The 17,876-nt window shown below is 49.1% G+C and overlaps 5 protein-coding genes across 5 annotated transcripts; 3 read left to right on the top strand and 2 right to left on the bottom strand.

Moving 5' to 3' along the window:
- The first annotated feature begins 577 nt into the window (after positions 1-577).
- EV420DRAFT_124478 (uncharacterized protein) lies at positions 578-2,971 on the top strand. Its single transcript, XM_060466671.1, has 3 exons — positions 578-758; positions 815-928; positions 985-2,971. The coding sequence occupies exons 1-3, from the start codon at positions 612-614 to the stop codon at positions 2,842-2,844; spliced, it is 2,121 nt and encodes a 706-aa protein (XP_060333446.1). The 5' UTR covers positions 578-611; the 3' UTR covers positions 2,845-2,971.
- A 126-nt stretch (positions 2,972-3,097) lies between these two features.
- On the bottom strand, positions 3,098-6,796 carry EV420DRAFT_1266438 (uncharacterized protein; the record flags this gene model as incomplete). The annotated part of the gene is made up of 6 exons (XM_060467329.1): positions 3,098-5,134; positions 5,188-5,760; positions 5,810-5,890; positions 5,944-6,387; positions 6,433-6,595; positions 6,651-6,796. The coding sequence occupies 6 exons, from the start codon at positions 6,794-6,796 to the stop codon at positions 3,098-3,100; spliced, it is 3,444 nt and encodes a 1,147-aa protein (XP_060333445.1).
- A 99-nt stretch (positions 6,797-6,895) lies between these two features.
- EV420DRAFT_1304968 (Orm1 type endoplasmic reticulum protein) lies at positions 6,896-8,010 on the top strand. Its single transcript, XM_060468468.1, has 4 exons — positions 6,896-7,131; positions 7,181-7,293; positions 7,344-7,649; positions 7,715-8,010. Exons 1-4 carry the CDS (start codon positions 6,948-6,950, stop codon positions 7,859-7,861), a joined length of 750 nt encoding a protein of 249 aa, XP_060333444.1. The 5' UTR covers positions 6,896-6,947; the 3' UTR covers positions 7,862-8,010.
- On the bottom strand, positions 8,011-9,552 carry EV420DRAFT_1526773 (NAD(P)-binding protein). Its single transcript, XM_060472432.1, has 8 exons — positions 9,188-9,552; positions 9,108-9,137; positions 9,036-9,053; positions 8,919-8,983; positions 8,647-8,865; positions 8,279-8,597; positions 8,167-8,225; positions 8,011-8,118 (listed from the first exon to the last, which is right to left on the bottom strand). The coding sequence occupies exons 1-8, from the start codon at positions 9,494-9,496 to the stop codon at positions 8,079-8,081; spliced, it is 1,059 nt and encodes a 352-aa protein (XP_060333443.1). The 5' UTR covers positions 9,497-9,552; the 3' UTR covers positions 8,011-8,078.
- Positions 9,553-10,609: 1,057 nt separating this feature from the next.
- Positions 10,610-12,108, top strand: EV420DRAFT_124392 (uncharacterized protein). Its single transcript, XM_060466662.1, has 3 exons — positions 10,610-10,893; positions 10,947-11,652; positions 11,725-12,108. Exons 1-3 carry the CDS (start codon positions 10,754-10,756, stop codon positions 11,785-11,787), a joined length of 909 nt encoding a protein of 302 aa, XP_060333442.1. The 5' UTR covers positions 10,610-10,753; the 3' UTR covers positions 11,788-12,108.
- The last annotated feature ends 5,768 nt before the right edge of the window (positions 12,109-17,876 follow it).

Raw genomic sequence — 17,876 nt, 5'->3', positions numbered from 1 at the left:
GCAGCGTCCACAGGCCTTCGGAGCTTAGACGACTAGACCATAATAGCAAGGGCGGTAATTATTAAAAAATCATGACGGAAGAAAACGGGCGCGTCTATTCAGTCAAGCGGGGTAGGTGTGGGGAGAATTCATTTTTGACCAAGTCCAGAAGTAATTCGAGAGCCTGGCCAGAAGCGCGTCTGATGTACATCCAATAGGAACGGACAAAACGGACAGTCGCAGGACATCACAAAGATCCGAGATTCAAAAATTGCAGTCCAGAAGTCCGGCACAAAGAGTCTTTGATGAACAAAAATGCACTAGGTCGACAGACAGTACTAATGGAAAAATAGATCAGACGACAGTGATCCTCAGTACTGCCTTAGGCCCAGCCGAGACTAGGCAAAGCTCGAGGGAGCATCAAGATTATGATATGAAAATGAAAGCGCGTAGCAGAGGTGTGGAGGATGGAAAAAATATTTCGCGCTCATCAGCGCAAGTTAGCAGCCGACCAGTGACGCAATCGGTATTTGAACGTCGGCAGATGCCGCTTAGTATGATGACCCTGGAAGCCGGAAAAAGAAGCCGTAAGTGAAGCTGAAGCGTCACTACTGCTTGCCTCCTGCAATGTCATGTCTTTCACCTTCAATTGGCCTCGGTTCTCGGACCAATTTCACTACGATGCCATCCAGATGCTCAACAATGCTCTCAACAAAGGCGACAAGCCCCCCATCATAGCCGATAAAATAGAGGTCGTCGAGTTGGAAATGGGCACCGAGGTACTTGCTTCGCTGTTGCGTGGTTCTTCATGTCGAGCCTCATGTTCATTACGAAGCCACCAGAACTTGAGATACGAGAGATCGGAGAGCTTACGATGGATCAATTTCGTGGTATTTTTCGAATGTCTTACGCTGGGGATGCACATCTGGTACTCAAGACCAAAGTGCAGGTACGCGCAGGATATATGCTACACATTTTCCGTCTTTATTCATTGAAAAATAACAGGCAAATCCTCTGAATCATAAGCAACCCGATATCCATCTCATGGCCGGAACCAAAGGCATGCTTGCTGCTAAGCAGCCGCTCGTTGTCCCAATGCTTCTCCGCCTTTCCCAATTCAAACTACGATCGATAGTCGTTCTTGTCGTATCCAAGCAGAAGGGTATTACTTTGGTATTTAAAACCGACCCCCTTCAAAGCGTGGACATCAACAGCACGTTCGACTCTATAGCTGTCATCCAGAAATTCATTCAAAGGGAGATCGAAGGACAGCTTCGTCAAATGTTTCGTGAAGATCTCCCTGGTATCATTCACCGCCTAAGCCAGCAGTGGATAAAGGCCAAAGTGGAAGCACCTTATCTCGCCAAGAGACCTATACCCCGCCCTGTCCAACAGCCTCCATCTGAGCCTCAGCTGGCTCCTCTTTCATTCAAGAATGTTGCTGAAGTGACGAGTGCTGAACAGAGGTTTCTTGAATTCCAGCATCATGGTTCCCACTCTTCCAATCACAACCGACGTCCTCCTTCATCATATGTACCCTCTGTTGCCAGTGAAAGTCGTCGGGCTGCTACCACCCGATCGACACATTCTTCTCCTCCTGCACCTCGCGCTGAAGACACATCCAGTAGCACCTTCCCTGATCTCGAAAATTTCGATCCGACATACGGTCTAAGGCCTGAAGGAGTCCCTACAAAAAGTGTATTCAATGGGTTTAGCAGTCTCTTCACACCTAATCGTGGACTTGCGGACTTAGCAGAAGAAGAAAGCGAGGCTGGTGATTATGATGATGAATCTACATCGTACGACCTCGTTGACTGGGATGATGACATCGAGCACACAACACCGCCGAGCAGTGACGTGAATGAAGGGAAGGAGAATGTGGTGACTGAATACGAGACCATTCCTGCCGTAGGTGGTGGAATGATCACTCGTCCCCGGATATATCATTCTCAGTCTATGCTGCAAAGTCCAGGCGACGGGTCTTCGACAGCACCTCTGCGGAGAGACAGCAGAATATCGCTACCTTCTACGGCAGGTTCTTCGCGTCCAGGTTTTGCATCACCAGGCTTCCCTCCTCCGAGCTTCGCGTCAGGCGTTCGACGTGCAAACTCCTTAACAGGTCCTTACTTCAGTGATTATCAACTAGGCAATCGTTCCTTCACAGGCCTAGGTCTCAGCTCCCTTAGATCGTCACCAACGCCGACAACCGCGTCTCCCCGCATCCCGCATCAACGGCCGATAACTCCCGAAAGCCCTGACACTCCATCTTCTTCACAGGCCATACCGACACCACCAGCTCCTCCCTCAGAACGATACCGACGTTTCTCTGTCTCATCGTCGCCTACGATGGACAGCGCCTTTCTTCCTAGCGGTTCTCACCAAACATATACGATATTATCTGATTTAGAGTCATCTCCAAAAATAATTATTCGACCCTCTCTACTGAACAACACCATCAGTCATTTCTCCACACTGAGCCATTCCAACCGCACGTTATCCCCCTACACCCGCTCCTTGCAGCACTTCACTGTTCGCAGCGGCCCACCTCGATACGGAGAAGGCGCGTCCCTGGCAGAAAGACAGCCTGTTAAAGCCAAGAGAAAACGGACTTATCACATAGGTAGCGCGGTCAAACCCCCTCCTCCAGAACCAGAACCAGAACCAGAGCCTCCCGCACCGGCCCTGACCATCCCCCCTCCCGATCAAGATTCGTCCCGGCCACCATCAGAATTCGACCTTGCAGACATGGACCGTTACTTCCGCTCTTATGATGATCTAAATCAGAATCAGATAATTCCCAACGGATCGCCAAATATGCATCCAAATCACGTTCGCCTGCGACGATCCTATTTGCACCCTGAATAAAATAACATCTCTCTTTTTATTGTTCTTTGTCTCTTACCACCAACCCTCCTCACTTCCACGGTACCGTTGTATGTATCACTAATGTTATTGTGTATGGAGACGTGGTTGAAAGGGCTCCGAGAGTTGTTGCATCGAGGGAGTCGGCGAGGCAAATTCAAAATCCTGCATAAAACACCACAATTTGAGGTTGCGGCTTTTAGTCAGTCATCAGGTCGAATGACCATGAATACCCACATCGACTGTGCTCCAAAATTCAGTGCGAAGCAATATTGCTATCAATCAATAAAAACTTACCATGCGTACTAGGCAGACGGCTTGTGTTCTGCCTTGCTGAAGGTACCTGTCGCAATTCACGGAAGTCATTGTTGGTATATGTCTTCGTGAGTGTCGTCGCCAGTGGCGAATGCAGAAGCGCGTTGGGGGGTGATACAACGAGCCCTAAGATATCTTGGACATTTGTGCCTTTGGGAGTCGAAGGTGGCTCTTCGACGACTGTTGACTCGAAGAGTGCATGTATCTCCGGAATGGAGAGCTCCACATTGGCGTTAAGGTTGATACTTGGTGGAATGATGATTTCATCTTCATCGAAGGTTATTTGAGATGGCAGACCTGCCAAGAATTCGGCTTTATCGGTTGGGCACTTTTCCACCACGCGTTCATGCAGCGACCAAAACTCATCCGGCTTGATCCCTGATAGTATTGTAAAGCTTTTATCCTCCTGCAGCAGCATCCACTCAAGCATGGATATTAACGAATTGACAACGTTGGCGCTGAGCATGTCACCTGACGATCTTGCCAAAGCTGACATACCCTGTCCTAGCTCTTGACGAAGAGGCCCTGCGTGTATAGCAGCAGGAGGAAGGCTCTTCAGGATCTCGAGAGACAACGACCATTGTTCTGGTGTATCATGCTGTGTTCTCACAAGACCAAGAAGAACCGGGAACATAACGTCAGTGAGTTCGGTACATCTCGCTAGTGAGCGAACAAGCGTCGTTAGAAAAGGTGAAGAGAATTGGCCATCGAGTAATGCCATGATGCATGCCTTCAGAGCGTCGCAGACATCTGGGACTTCGGAAACGGTAGTAACGAACCAACTCGACGAGCTCTCCAGCATTTCAACAAGAAGCTGAAGCGACATATTCACCTGACATTGCCGAGCAACAGTGACGGGTGTGTCCTGTGCCAGTCTCAGCGCTGTCACTGTCTGGAGCAAAGCCTTCAACTCTTCGATCAAAAGCCATTCTGCAACACCAATGACCCCGTCGTCCAACGCAATGATGCGCCTGACCATAAGCGCTTTCCTCTGGACGTCCAGTAAACGTAGGAAGTCCTTGATCGAGGGTAAAAGTGGCGGAAGAACCGTCGAAACCCAGACATCATTCCCATCCTGTGGCTGTGGGAGCACGTAGTCGAGAATAAGAGTGAACACCTGTGCCAAATGAGATAGTGGATCACGCCTGCTGCTACGAGCGCCATGCTCGAGCAAGGCTTGGAGGACAATCTGGCTCGCAGATTTCCCTGTCTCAGTGAGAAGGTCGGGCTTGGAGACTTCGCAAATGAGAGCTATACACGTGTGCCGGGCTGTTTGCGCCGGAACATATGCAGAACTGTACATGGTTCTTGCTGCTTCGGAACAGGCAAAAATGTCTGCTAATGTAACACTGAAGCAACGCAACGGACGTGGAGTCAGAGGGAAGGAGAGGGAGAGCAGGGATATCAGACGGAGAAGGTCATTCGCGGTATGGAACAACTGTTCAACAAGTTCCTGGTTCATCGGGGCAGGAGAAGAGGTGATTACGAAATGTTCGTTCAGATCCCCTGAAACTCCTGTCAAGATCGACAGAAGCTGGGGAACGAGCCCGACAGAATGCTCGTCCCAGATAGTTTCCAGGACGTTGAATTCACCGTCACGGGCCTCGTTTTCAGTCCGAAGCTCCCGTTCAACGATTGCTAGCGACACTCGAATAGTACGGAGCCTGCGCAAAGAAAGGGGATGATCACTGGAAAACGTAAGCTCCTCGATGGCTGCAGGTAGCCCGTCCGTAGCAACCAAAGCGGCCTTCCGCAAAGATAACCTTTGGTTCTCAGATATGAAAGAGAGTGGTGGAACCAGATCGAGCACAGTCTCGGCGAAATCAGTATGGAGAAGAGCTTGAGGGTCTTTCGCCATTTCGATGATGATTTGCTCCGCTAAGGTATAAGACTTTTTGGGAGGCTCGCCGTCTTCATTTACAGCTATCCATTTCAGGCGCCGTGAGAATTGACGAACCAGCAATAGGCGGTTCACAATCTAGATGCTAGCCAGTCAGATATATGCGGGAGCTGTGATGTAACGGTCATTACCTCCCGGTAGCCGTCAACGCCTTGCCACATCAAAATGATTGCTAGAGCACGCTCTCTGCATGATTCAGCTCCAGTGCTATCGGACCAAGCCCATGCTGCGAAGACGGCGCCAACACCGATGAAGGCCCTCACAAAACGAATAAATTCATCATGCTCGATTGAGGTGGAAGGGACTCGCGGAGGAGGAAGTTGTGTAGATGGTGCAGAATTCTCAGATAACTTTGTTACCAAATCTTCGTGAAAAGTCATAGTTTCTAGCCACGTCCCCAATGACTGTTCTTCATTTCCGACGTCATTCAGCATCTTCATGCTTGTCTCAAAATTGGCCTTGGAGTTTGAAAGTGCATCCTCCAAAACGCCCCATCCCTTGATCCTATCCACAAGCCGGCTAGCGGCCAGCTTGGACAATCGATCTGAAATTGGATTGTCTTGAATATCTTGGAGCACGTTCAGGAATGCCTCAGTACTAAAATGCCGAGCAATATCAGCATTGGCGACGGCATCCAATAGATGGCAAATTGTTCCATCATCGACGACACTGACATCGAAAACATCTGTTGGGTCAATTTGTTGCTAAGTGGACGTTAACAGATCGTACCACTTTTGTGGGAAATAGACTTACACATAGAGCCAGCCCCAATGAAGGCATCTGCGATGCAGATATACTGAATAGTTTAGCGATATGATATGATTGATTTACGCTCTAAAAAGCATCCAGTCACAAGACGATTACCGGACAGAGTAAGGGATACATACCTTGCTACCAAGCAAGCTTGCAACTCTCTCTGAGAAGCTGGATATCAGCTCCTCTGAAGTGTCGTCACGGATAGGTGTTTCAATCATCTTCCAGGCTCTTTCAAGACTAAAGTCGCTATCAGTCTGCAAGTTGGTGTCATTATGATACGGAAATTTAGGATCATCCCAGTCTTCATAGGCCGGTTTTAAACAGAAGATGAGCCGAATTACGAGGTGCAGGGGCGGCGAATCGGGAACCAGCATGAGAAGGGCTTTGGCGAGCTGCGTTGGATCCGCAGCATTGGCTGGGTCGACTGACTTGGGGAGTGGGGCAGATGACAGCAGTGGCAGAGGAGCGGGTTCATAAGTTTCTGCTGCTGGTGGTATCTCTGATACTATCTCGCCGTAAACTGCTAGAGAAAGGACTTGGAATTTGCCCTTGACAATCATGAGACGCGTTGAATACTACGGCCGTCAGTTATTGAAGCACCAAGACGATGGAATACGCACCTCAGTTCCCATATCGACCGTAAAATCCACTTGTCCGCCAGAGTACGCAATTGACGTTGGTACCAGCGCATTTGGAGCTCGTTGTTTCTCCTTGGACTCTCCTGGATGAAGAGGGTGGGCATTGAAGAAAATATCAAGGTAGAATGCTTTGGGATCCGTCTCACTAGCAGGTGTCTCGTTCAGCAGTCGATATTCACGGCGGTAACAGGACAACGTACGCCACGATGTCCGGACAATTGACAAACGGTTGGGCGCCCGACGGGTAGACGCGTATAAAAGACACGCGAACTGGCTTATTGAAACGGACGGCTGCCAACCCCGATGGTCCTTCAGGCGATATCGAGCACCAGTGGAGGAGCTTCATGAGCAGGCAGGCTTGTCGTCGTCGACGTCTGCGCCGACCGGACGGAGTAAAGTGTGAGAAAGTACTAGCGTGTCCCGATTCCGTTTTCGGCAGCCTGCGCTTGGCTTTAGCTCGTGATACCATCCACCACCGCCAAAAGAAAACTGCGACTATGGGCAGTCGGACCACCTCTGTCAAATTACCAACGCTCGACCTCTCCAAGCCTTCGCCCATGAGAGTACGTGGGCGCAGTGGCAGCATCGTCAAGGTCGAGCAAGTCGGTGACCATTCGGCAGAAGACGCCCTCGACCAGAGCCTCTTTGTGAACATCAACGCCAATTGGGTCAATGCCAAGGGTGCGTCGCTGAGCGCCGTCTCCACGACAGCTTTCTGAATGACTTTCAGGTGCATGGCTCATACACGTCGTTCTCATCTGTGCAGGCAAGGTCTTGATTGATACTATGCCTGGCATGTCCCAGCAAGTCAGCTGGACTTTAGTCAACCTTCTGTATCTGGCTGTGCGTTACCAACACCTTGTCTTATCTCTAGGCTTATTAGGGTCTTTCAGCTATCGTATCTAATGTTCCACTGGGTCACCGGTATGCCATTCGAAGGGGACTTGCGTGGAGGGGCGTACGACGACCTAACGCTATGGGAGCAAATCGACGACGGCGCACAATACACTCCCGCAAAGAAATGGCTATTCTCGGTGCCAGTCGTGTTGTACGCCGTCATTTCATTCTCGTTGCCGTCGAACCTCATTGCTTACCTGTCTAGATTTCTTGCGTCAACACACTACACTAATTATAACCCATGGCTGTTCGCCGTCAATCTTACCGCTCTCATCTTTGTCTTGATTCCCAAATTACCCCAGGTACGTGTCTCCATTCTCCGTTCACCACGTCATGCATTTAACGTCACATTCCGTGGGTCCTGTAGCTGCACCGTCAGCGCGTACGCTTCATGGCTGACGACGCATCCGGCATCGCCACCCCTGTAACACCGAGTTTTCCTTCTTCTGGAGCGCAGACACCAGTAGACCATGCTGCGCGACTGTCTGATATTACAGACGCTCACTTTCGGTAACAATGCCCGTCAATACGAATAACGTACCCTACTACATTCCTTGGAGCATTTTTTTCCCGTCGCAAACACATCATGATCTCTTCTGCTCTGTATAAATACTCTCATCTCCAGCACTTAGAATATGGGAATGTTAACCCGGAAATTTAATCATACACTGTTTTGTCTATATGGATATATAATAGTACTCGCTGCCGCCACTTCCTCCTCCGAGCCCCCTCTATTGGGATGATACAGTTTTGTAATGCTGGAGTCGCAGTCTACAAAGGCTTTAGAACATGGCCATAAGATGGCGAGACACCACATACAGATTTCTAAGAAGCATTAGAATCGTGACTTTGCCTACGGCAGGAATATATAGCGAGGCCTCGAAGCAAGTCTTAGATCGAAAGAGACGCCAGTCAAGTAGAGATGCGTTACCTTGTCCCTTACGTCCTTTTGAAAGTTCTTCTCAACGGCGATATTTAAACATATACAGCCGTCCTTGAGCCATTCCGTCTTGACTTGATAATCCGCCTTTGGTACGGCCGAAACGACGACGTCAGAGAGGGCCAGGCACTCATGTAAAGTGAGTGCACTAGGCTGCGCGACGTGACGAGGATAAAACCGACGCGTCCCAGTGGCGTCTGTTTGCCGTGGGCGCTTGTTGTATTCCTGAATGGAGTCAATATCAACAGAGAATACCCTGGCGCCATCGTTTGCCAGGAGTGCTGCTAGTGGTCGACCAACGACCTCTGATCTGCATGATTATCAGGATTTGCTTCGGAGGGCGAGGTCTGGCTTCTCACCGGTTAATCACAGTAATTATTCTACCATAAGCACGATCACCATACGGCAGGATTCTATTGTATACCCCAACGTATTCAAGGCATTTTACGATAGCGAGTGGGGTACATGGTATGATCGATTTGACCATACCCGAAGGTGGCGTATCGCCATCCGTAGTAGAAGCGGCGACGTTGGATGGTAACGAGGATGTCAGGGTTTGAGGCGATATGAAACGAATGCTTGGAGATAATTTAGGACTAGCCTGAGTAAGGATCAAGATCTAGATCCTTACTTGTGGTACAAGTTGTAATGAAACTTGACATTGAGACCTTCAACGTCTTTGAATGGAGTGACAATCTAGACGAAATAGTTAAGACCACTGCTCTCTATATGCAAAGGTATTGCATACCTGTTGAAGATAATGATCCTACCAAAGAAACGAGTTCAAGTAAGCTGGGATCATTCTAAATTTGCTACAAACCTGCTGGGCACCAAAGATCGGGTAGTATACCTGGGGGAAGGGTATTTGTGTGACACTTTCGGAGCAGAGCAAACCCATACCATGATACCATCTACTTGATCATCTTCATTCGCTTCCATTATGGCTTCTTCAACACCTTCGCCCTCTTGCAAGTCCGCCGACTCCGCAGCCCCAGTTTTCTTCAGCACAAAGTCTATACCGAATTCCTCGCATTGTTTTTTCGTGAATTCTGCGTACACCCTGCTTGGAGAGGAGGAAGTTGCGAGAATACCCACGAGTTTTGGTTTTCGGGGTGCATTTTTTAGGGAAGACGACACTTCTTCTCGAAATACGGCTGCGATGGGGTCCGCTTTGAGTAAAAGTCCTTTGCCGTGTACTTGGGTAGACATTAGAAGTTTTACAGTGTTGGAGAGTGATCCTAGGCGAAATGAAGCAGAGAGAATCGTGGGACACTTAACTTTTTTTTCGGCATTCGGTCCGATGAACGAGATAGGAGCTCGGGTCGGAACGTGCCGAGAAGAAAAACATGAATCTTCTCCGTTGTTATCCGCTAGCAGTCCACGGCTTCCTAGACGATACTTTTGGCGATTATTCTGGGACTCAAAGAAACTATGACGGCTGAAGGTATCCCCGTATGCTAGAGATCTTATGGCCATTGATTTAAGATACTTTAGATTTGAGCAGATAGTTGTATTATGGGTAAGGTGCTGCTCGCCTGGGTCACCTCTGCGCCAGGTGCAATAGTACTGCTGGCCTCCAAAGATGTGAGTGAGTACGAAATGAAATGAACAAAAGGTTCACGTATAATACTATTTCTTCCAGGAGGCTCGGATATGGAATCAGCTGGAGAATCAAGATATCAAGTCACCTGTATTCGACTGCTCATACTTCCTGCGCTTGATGGTTTCATACAACGAGAACGTGTCGACATCCTCTCTCGACGTTCCCCCAGGTTTGGTATCTTAACATCCACGAGCACGCGCGTCGGAGTCTCACATCCAAGTGGCCGGCTGTCGCGTCTCCCGGTGACCTCTGCACACTCAAATGTCTCATTTACAAAATCGCAACGCCTTCAATGACTCCCTCCCTCTTTGCCCCTCACTGAGTGCCAGCGAGATCATGTGGACGTCGATACCGCTAGTTACTCACGAAATGAGTAGGACTGACTCTGGCCAAACTCTGTGCCGATGTATCCATATTACGGTCGAATTGGAAGGTGTCCCGGTTGGTATGAAACTCTACGGTCCATGGCGAACACGAGTCGAGTGGCCTCGACTGTATTGGCGTCGCGGCTTGCCTGTGTCCTAAAGGTGGTAGAGACTCAGTAATCAGTGATCCCCAGTGGATCCAGGCTATTCGCGGCGAAATGGCCATAGCGCGTCGTGTCCGAAGAAAAGCGTCTGGCCGTCATAAATCCCCTCGTCGTCTATGGTCGTGGTGGTTCGGTGAGCAGTTCTGTCGGCGCGTCCTGCTGTTCTTTGCTCACGCGTTGCAGCCAGCTAACGCGTACAAATAATTGGGAGGGCGCGGAATCCACACCGTCACGTGTATTTACGCCCCCAGTGGAATGAGCCAAACACCTAAGCATCTTCACCTTTCACCACTGCTTCAACCTGCCTTGTGCTTACGGACACTCACTTTCGCCCATGAACGCCCTCGACTTCTCAGGTTATAAGCTCGACTTCAGGCCATTGGGACAACGCACTCACCTACTGTGCGTGCTCGTCACCAAGTCCCGAATGCGCGACATCGAATTCATTATAGATGCAGCAAATGAAAAACGACGGTAATGAATCTATCTCAATTTCGCGTAGTAAATTCTCATCCGCTCTCATTCAGGATCCCAGACCAGCAACCTGAAGTCTACAGACCATCACTAGCCACTTCCCAACCCGTCTCCTACAGTCAGTCTTGGACGTTTCGCTATGAGATACGCGCCTCTTCACCGCGCGCGGTGCTCGTAGTTTATAAGGACTGCGCTTCCCTTCTACCCTGCCACAACAGAATCCGATACCGCCGCAAACGTTTCCTGCTTGACGAGGAATGGATTGTTCCAAACCTACTTTCTCGTGGCGCGTGCGTCTGTGCTGGATGCGATGACCTCGTTGCATTTCGTGAAAGGGATTATGATGTCGATGCGTGGGTGAGACATCGCGATAGATGTAGTGGCATAGAGAAGCGCATGATGGCTGCCGTAGTCAAGGATCTGAATGTTCCTCGATCTCCTGGAGAACGAGGTCCTGGGGAGATTAAAGGTACATCGTTAAGGGCCGTTCGGGACTTTGAGGACGATGAACAATGGGAGCCGTTTGGGGGTGGATCGTCAGACGAAGGTGCCGATGATGAGAATGATGAGAACGAGCACGAGCACGAGGAATATGAGGACGAGGAGGATGAGGAGGATGAGGATGAGGAGGATGAGGATGAGGATGAGGACGAGGGTGACGAGGGTGAGCACGATGAAGAGGACGATAACGACGAAGACCAGGATTGTCGAGATGGGTGTCCCGGGGCTGATTCCTCGCGTGAGGGCCCGTTTGTAGTGGTGATTCAAACACGATCGTTCCTGGGGGGTTCCCTTTTTTCTATTATGTGCCCTTGCTTATCTGACTCTTAGTTGAAAGCCGGTACTTATCCCCGTCTAAGAAAACCAGATACAGGGGTTTCCGTAGCATGTTAAGTAGCACTAAGGTGTCGCTGACAAACCAGACCATGATCGAGGTGCGCACATCCAATGAATCCCGCTGTATTGTGTAGGTAGCGTATTATCAGGACCTGATTCGTATAACTACAAAGTGGTGTACTAGTTACAAGAACAATCTGACACAAAAGACACAAAAATTCTATCATCTACGTATCCATCTCTTCTGCTCTGGGACAATATTGTTGAAGGATGTCCGTCTTGTATACCCGTATGCTTATTGTTCAACCGTCTTCCGTTCTTACTTACCTTATATACTTACGTGCCTCCCGTCCTTTCTGATCACCGTATATATTCTAGCCGTACGTATCTAGATACCTCGTCGTTTCACCTTCGCTGTGCCCGACTGAGGTATGTATACCTTACTACATTCATTGTCATATTACTCACCCTCATTTTTAGATCCCGTACTTATATCCTCTCTTATTAAATATGAATGTCCCAAGCGTACACTTATTTTCATTGAACAAAGGGTGACCGATCTTTTACTACACTCGAACTAGCTCAGGGTTGTTCTCATACAGTGTGATTCTATGCTTGATGTGACATTACTGTAGGATCACATCACAGTTTATTTACCTTCCAGTGGTCCTTTAGCAGCCCCCAGATGCCATTTGACATTGGCAAGGCACATGGATGTCATCCTTAAAATGAAATACTGATACTGTACCATTTCGTTCAATTCGAATGTCACGCATCACAGCAAAAAAATCTGGCAATGGAAATGATTTTTTCTCGATTACTGTATTCTGATTTCTTTTGAATTTTTTTTGGTCAAAAATTCTTGGATCACATTTGAATTGATCAAAATGGTACAGTAGTCGGATCTGCGCAGTGTGCATCCATCCACGACATCCTCCATTCAACAGCAACTCTGAGAATGGCAGCTGGCTCAAAAAAACAAGAGATGCTAAAAGATAATGTTGTTAGTCGTACATAAGTCTGCATTTGGTAAGATATTCATGCAGAACATGTGAGATGTAGACTGCAGTTTTCACATGCCACCATCTTGCACACCTTCATTAGACCCTCAACCAGGAGGCAATCTTGCATGACAGGAGTGATGCTCCTTTGCTCACAGGTACTATATGAGGGACCTCCTCTGTCTCCATACAAAAGGATGGCAAGATATTTTCAAGGTCTCTTTGAGCTGGCCGGCTGACCTAATAGTTTACTGGATGTGGCATACCAGCATCTTGGTCTGCAACTCTCTTCTAGACCATTATGTAAGACATATCTTTGTTTCAATTTGGAAACTTTTGTGATGGAAAAATATGTGACTGTCACCTAGAATAAATATGATATAGCCTTGATATACAAGTGATGAGTGGTTGCAACATACCATCTTGCCTTTGTCAGCTGAGTCAGAGGTCAAGATGTTTCACAATTTGAACCTTTGAATTTATATCTGAGTCTTGGTGGCTGACTCATCATGATCAGTTGGTTCTAGATACTGACTATTACAGTTTTACCCCTATTTTCCTTATCTTATCTTATCTTATCCTTATCTCTCAGTTAACCCCAGACCTGCCTATCTTATCTCTTGGACTCACGATATTCCACCGGCACACTCTTTACCTGGTTACTCGGTTGCCATCACCCCAGTTCACAGCTGCTGCATCCCGGATGACTGACAAACCGCATGCACCATCATGCTTCTCTTGATGGCATCATGCTTCTTAGTAGTTGGACAGGAGTCGACTGCTAGTCGAGGGTGGTCTACGGGATGCAGCCTATTCAGACGGAGTCCCATACAGATACAGGTGACATGTGCTCTTTACTCTCATTCGTCAGGAGTACACTTCTTTTAGTGTCCTCCCTCCTCATTTGTTGAAGGGCACACTTCTCGTTGCATGTGCCCTTGTAGATACTATTATTAGTATGAGCCTAACATGTATTTAAGCTAGCCTATGCTGTGGCCTCAGACCCCAGCTTCGGCTAAGGTTATATACTCCTAACTCTTACAAGCTCCCTGCTTTCGCTATAAGTGACACCTAACTTCTCACAATCTACCAATGTCTCTCTAACACTGAATCACTGAACGCGAGTGACAGGATAGAGATCAGCTTTGGTTCAGATTAGAGTTAGTGCTTAACAATTAGCTGAAGCTTGCCCTTACTACCCTTACCGTTGTCAACGGTAACTGTACCGCTTCAAGGCAGTCACTGTTATACTTCCAAAGAAATCTTCAGCCTGTTATTTAAAAAACGGCACCCACCATACCTCGAGATCATAAACATTCGTTGTGGTACAACAAACTTTATGCCTCTCACCCCCTCAGACCACACCGCCATTATCTTCAGAAGTACCTTCAGTATCTTGACACTACTAACTGCAGTCGCAGTTATCCACATTACCCGACCAACCCGACACCAAAGAGCACTGACCCCTGGAAGAGGGAGAGTACATGGACTCAATGGCTCATCAACAGGAACCTCGCGAACAGGAAGCACCGTCCAGCTCAGGTCAGTTACCCCATGGCCAAGGGGAGAGCGAGACACACTTCGACCTCCCTTATCCGACGGAGAAGACCGAGCCCCCATGCTCGAGCTTCAGAGCGAGGATCAGCAAGATGGTGAAGGCGAAGAATCCCTTTGGGAAGAAGATCTCGGATGACTCAGCATCCCTCCAGACGACGGAGATGACCGAGTCGACCCCAGGTTTACTACCGAGTATTGGACCAATACGGATGGGTCCTGGGATGCCATGACCTGGGGCGACGACAATGACTCCAGGGAGCCATCAATCTCCACAGAGTTATCAGCAGCCATCCCAGGGTTCGACGATGATGGAGAACGTCTCTATCGAAGGGGAATGAGTGGGTTCTACATCGACACATTCAACCGAATTGTCCATGGACAAACCAGGCAAAGAACCACCTTTGAAGAAGGTGAAAACCCGTTCCTCCCTGCCTGGGACAGAGGAGATGTATGGGGAGTGGGTGATGCAGGAGGACATCGAAGAGATGAATCTCCAGAGCTGGAGTGGCATGACGCTCCAACCTCTCTCTCGTCATACACCCCCGATGGAACCTACAGAGTTGAAGGACCCCCTTCATGGTGGGATGACGATTCCATCCATGAGTCAGACTTTGTCTGGCCCTCTCTCTGACCTGAGTCCGAAGTCCTCCCCCGGACCCTTATCACCATCGCCGACCTCAGAGATTTCGCTGAGCCACGTTTTGCCCATATCTCAGAAACTTCCACAAACGACGCCGTCGGAGATGGACCCGATGACATTGTATTCACTGAATACTCCAACAGTAATAATGAGGAGCTCCCAGAGTACTACACCCACCCAGGATCCCTGATTAGTGGGGGCCAGTGGGTCATCTTTCCAGGAGACACCCCAGAAGGAGACAGGATCCTCGACTGGTTTGCCAGAGACCAACCCCTTCCGGACCCTATCGTCCTCCTGAACTGCATCCTGAGGGAGCTTGACCAGACCTCTCCCCATCCATACCCTTACTGCAATTGCCCCATCTGTCGCCATCTCAGAGCCTTGGCCATGGTCGAGTACGAGGGAGCAAAGCCCCCTGCTGAGCTTGAACCCTTCCTTGCACCAGAGGGAGGATTCTTACCTGACAGTTATGATGGAGGCTTCCTCCCTCCCTGAGGACTATGGCCCTGGATCTGGGGATGTGAAGATGCCCTGGAGATCTGGGATGAGTACCGCCGATACTTCTGGGGCATATGGCAGTGGAACGATGACTGGTATGCAGGATATACAATATTCTCCAGATACCAGGTCATTGGCTACCTGCCCGATCACGACAATAGGACAGATCCCTAGACCAGGGCTGGGATGGTCATCGAACAATGGCTCCAGGAGGATGAGCCCAGTAGCCCCCGAAGTGAAAGCCCCTCCAACGACCCACCCAAGTTTGTCCAGGGCTCAAGCACAGGGGCTTACAGACCGGCAAATATATGATCTAACATGGCAGCAGATGTTAGAATGGACAAGCAGACGATTGCAGTACAATGTAGATTGGACCATGTCTGATCAAGGACAAGTGTACAATGCTGCAGAACTAGGTTCTGAACTGGAAGACAGGATACTTCGCACTGAAACATGGTATCATGCCACCATTGATTGGAACAAAATACACCCCGACCACCCCGTAGCATCAGGAAGGCGCTACAGTGTGGAATCATTTCCTAACCTGGGAATAGTGGGCCCAGAAAACCCAATTCTGGATGTCACCTGGGCACCTTCCAACACCTTAGGAATGGAAGCAGCAGGAGGAGGCACCTTTCATGCTCGTAGCATGGTCAGAGAAGCCTCACAAACCATGCCAACGGGAAAAAAGGGTGAACCAGCACCCATGATTCCCGGAGGAGGTGGTGGTGGCCCAGGAGGACCAGGAGGAGGTGGAGGAGGTGGAGGAGGACCTCCACCCATACCACCTCGACCTCCGGCACAACCACCGTCACCCCATAGTGATCAAAATCTCCAATCACTACCATGACCTACCAACCTCCCTTTACCCCCTGATCCGCCAAATAGATGGGTTATCTCCGATGGACAACTCAATCCTTGGGGAAACATAAAACCGATGCTGATAGAAGTCCCTGACAAATTCCATGGGAAGGCCAGCGACTTAGATTGCTTCTTTAATCACTGTGAATACTACTTTGAGGTCTTTACCCAATACTTCGCACTCAATGAAGCATATGGGTATGGCCCAAGTCGAGTAGTCTTTGCAGCCCACCGATTTGGTGGGGAAGCGATGACCTGGTGGGTCCATCAACAATGACACTACAAGGACCCACACAGTGGGAGACATCGCCTTCCCTCCTGGGAAACCTTTCAGGAAAACGTCCGAACACGTTTCAGGGAGGTAGCAGAGGTCCAAATCAAGCGAATGCAATGGAAGAAACTGCAACAGGCACAGTTCAAGATGGCCATCAAATTCTTTGAGAAGTTCGAACAATTGGCTGTGGAAGCTGAGCACTTCCACAACGACGAGGAAATGGAGGAAGTCGTCGCCCTCACAATCTGGCCCAATATCAAACAGATTATTATGGGTGGAGACAATATGTGGCCTACCACTTAATGGGAGTGGAGGCACAGGGTCCTACAAATGGATGAAAACTACTGAGTTCATCTCGCCCAAGGCGGGAAGTATCCCAGTGGGACCGCTGATTCCAAGCCCGGAACAGTGGGGGGCTCTTCGAGTGGCTCGAAGGGCAGAAGGGACGCCACTGGATTCACCTATGGCAGTGAAGGTGAACCTATGGACATTGATCATCTCAAAAGAGAAAAGCAATGTTTCCGGTGCGGACACACCAGGGGTGAGACAATAAATGCCTGCCTGACAAGTTGAAATGGCTGAAATTCCTGAAGAAAAAGCCATTGACTTTCGCGACCCATCTCCGAGCCGTCCTAGCAGAAATAGAGGAAGACCTCGCTAGCTCGACAGAGATCGAGGAGATAAAAGAGATGCCGGTGTAGGTATTATGGTTTTACCCCTATTTTCCTTATCTTATCTTATCCTTATCCATTGGAACCCTGGACCTGCCTATCTTATCTCTCGGACCCATGATATTCCACCGGCACATTCTTTACCTGGTCACCTGGTTGCCATCACCCCCAGTTCACGCTGCTGCCCCCCAGATGACCAGCGACCCACATGTGCCATCACACTTCTCTTGATGGCATCATGCTTCTTAGTAGTTGGATGAGAGTCGACTGCCAGTCGAGGGCAGTCTACGGGATGCAGCCTATTCAGATGGAGTCCCACGCAGATGCAGGTGATATGCGCTCTTTACTCTCATTCGTCGGGAGCATACTTCTTTTAGTGTCCTCCCTCCTCATTCGTTGAAAGATGCACTTCTCGCTGCACGCACCCTTGTAGACACTATTCTTAGTACGAGTCTAACATGTATTTAAGCTAGCCTACGCTGTGGCCTCAGACCCCAGCTTTGGCTAAGGTTATATACTCCTAACTCTTACAAGCTCCTTGCTTTCGCTATAAAGTGATGCCTAACTTCTCGCAATCAACCAATGCCTCTCTAACACTGAATCACCAAATGCGAGTGACAGGATAGAGATCAGCCTTGGAGTAG

The sequence above is a fragment of the Desarmillaria tabescens genome, assembly GCF_030435595.1.
Source record: "Desarmillaria tabescens strain CCBAS 213 chromosome Unknown EV420scaffold_10, whole genome shotgun sequence".
NCBI lineage: Eukaryota > Fungi > Basidiomycota > Agaricomycetes > Agaricales > Physalacriaceae > Desarmillaria > Desarmillaria tabescens.
This window is presented reverse-complemented; position numbering and strand designations above follow the sequence as displayed.

What these genes read in the sequence shown, in the direction of transcription:
- EV420DRAFT_1304968 (XM_060468468.1), top strand. Translation starts at nt 6,948, where the DNA reads ATGGGCAGTCGGACCACCTCTGTCAAATTACCAACGCTCGACCTCTCC. An exon ending in CAATTGGGTCAATGCCAAGG is followed by an intron (nt 7,132 to 7,180) that starts GTGCGTCGCTGA and finishes AATGACTTTCAG; the next exon opens with GTGCATGGCTCATACACGTC. An exon ending in TGATTCCCAAATTACCCCAG is followed by an intron (nt 7,650 to 7,714) that starts GTACGTGTCTCC and finishes TGGGTCCTGTAG; the next exon opens with CTGCACCGTCAGCGCGTACG.
- EV420DRAFT_124392 (XM_060466662.1), top strand. Translation starts at nt 10,754, where the DNA reads ATGAACGCCCTCGACTTCTCAGGTTATAAGCTCGACTTCAGGCCATTG. An exon ending in GCAGCAAATGAAAAACGACG is followed by an intron (nt 10,894 to 10,946) that starts GTAATGAATCTA and finishes GCTCTCATTCAG; the next exon opens with GATCCCAGACCAGCAACCTG. An exon ending in GTGAGGGCCCGTTTGTAGTG is followed by an intron (nt 11,653 to 11,724) that starts GTGATTCAAACA and finishes TCTGACTCTTAG; the next exon opens with TTGAAAGCCGGTACTTATCC.
- EV420DRAFT_1526773 (XM_060472432.1), bottom strand. Translation starts at nt 9,496, where the DNA reads ATGTCTACCCAAGTACACGGCAAAGGACTTTTACTCAAAGCGGACCCC. An exon ending in ATCAAGTAGATGGTATCATG is followed by an intron (nt 9,138 to 9,187) that starts GTATGGGTTTGC and finishes CCCTTCCCCCAG; the next exon opens with GTATACTACCCGATCTTTGG. An exon ending in CTAATGCTTCTTAGAAATCT is followed by an intron (nt 8,119 to 8,166) that starts GTATGTGGTGTC and finishes AAGCCTTTGTAG; the next exon opens with ACTGCGACTCCAGCATTACA.
- EV420DRAFT_124478 (XM_060466671.1), top strand. Translation starts at nt 612, where the DNA reads ATGTCTTTCACCTTCAATTGGCCTCGGTTCTCGGACCAATTTCACTAC. An exon ending in AGTTGGAAATGGGCACCGAG is followed by an intron (nt 759 to 814) that starts GTACTTGCTTCG and finishes TTCATTACGAAG; the next exon opens with CCACCAGAACTTGAGATACG. An exon ending in TACTCAAGACCAAAGTGCAG is followed by an intron (nt 929 to 984) that starts GTACGCGCAGGA and finishes GAAAAATAACAG; the next exon opens with GCAAATCCTCTGAATCATAA.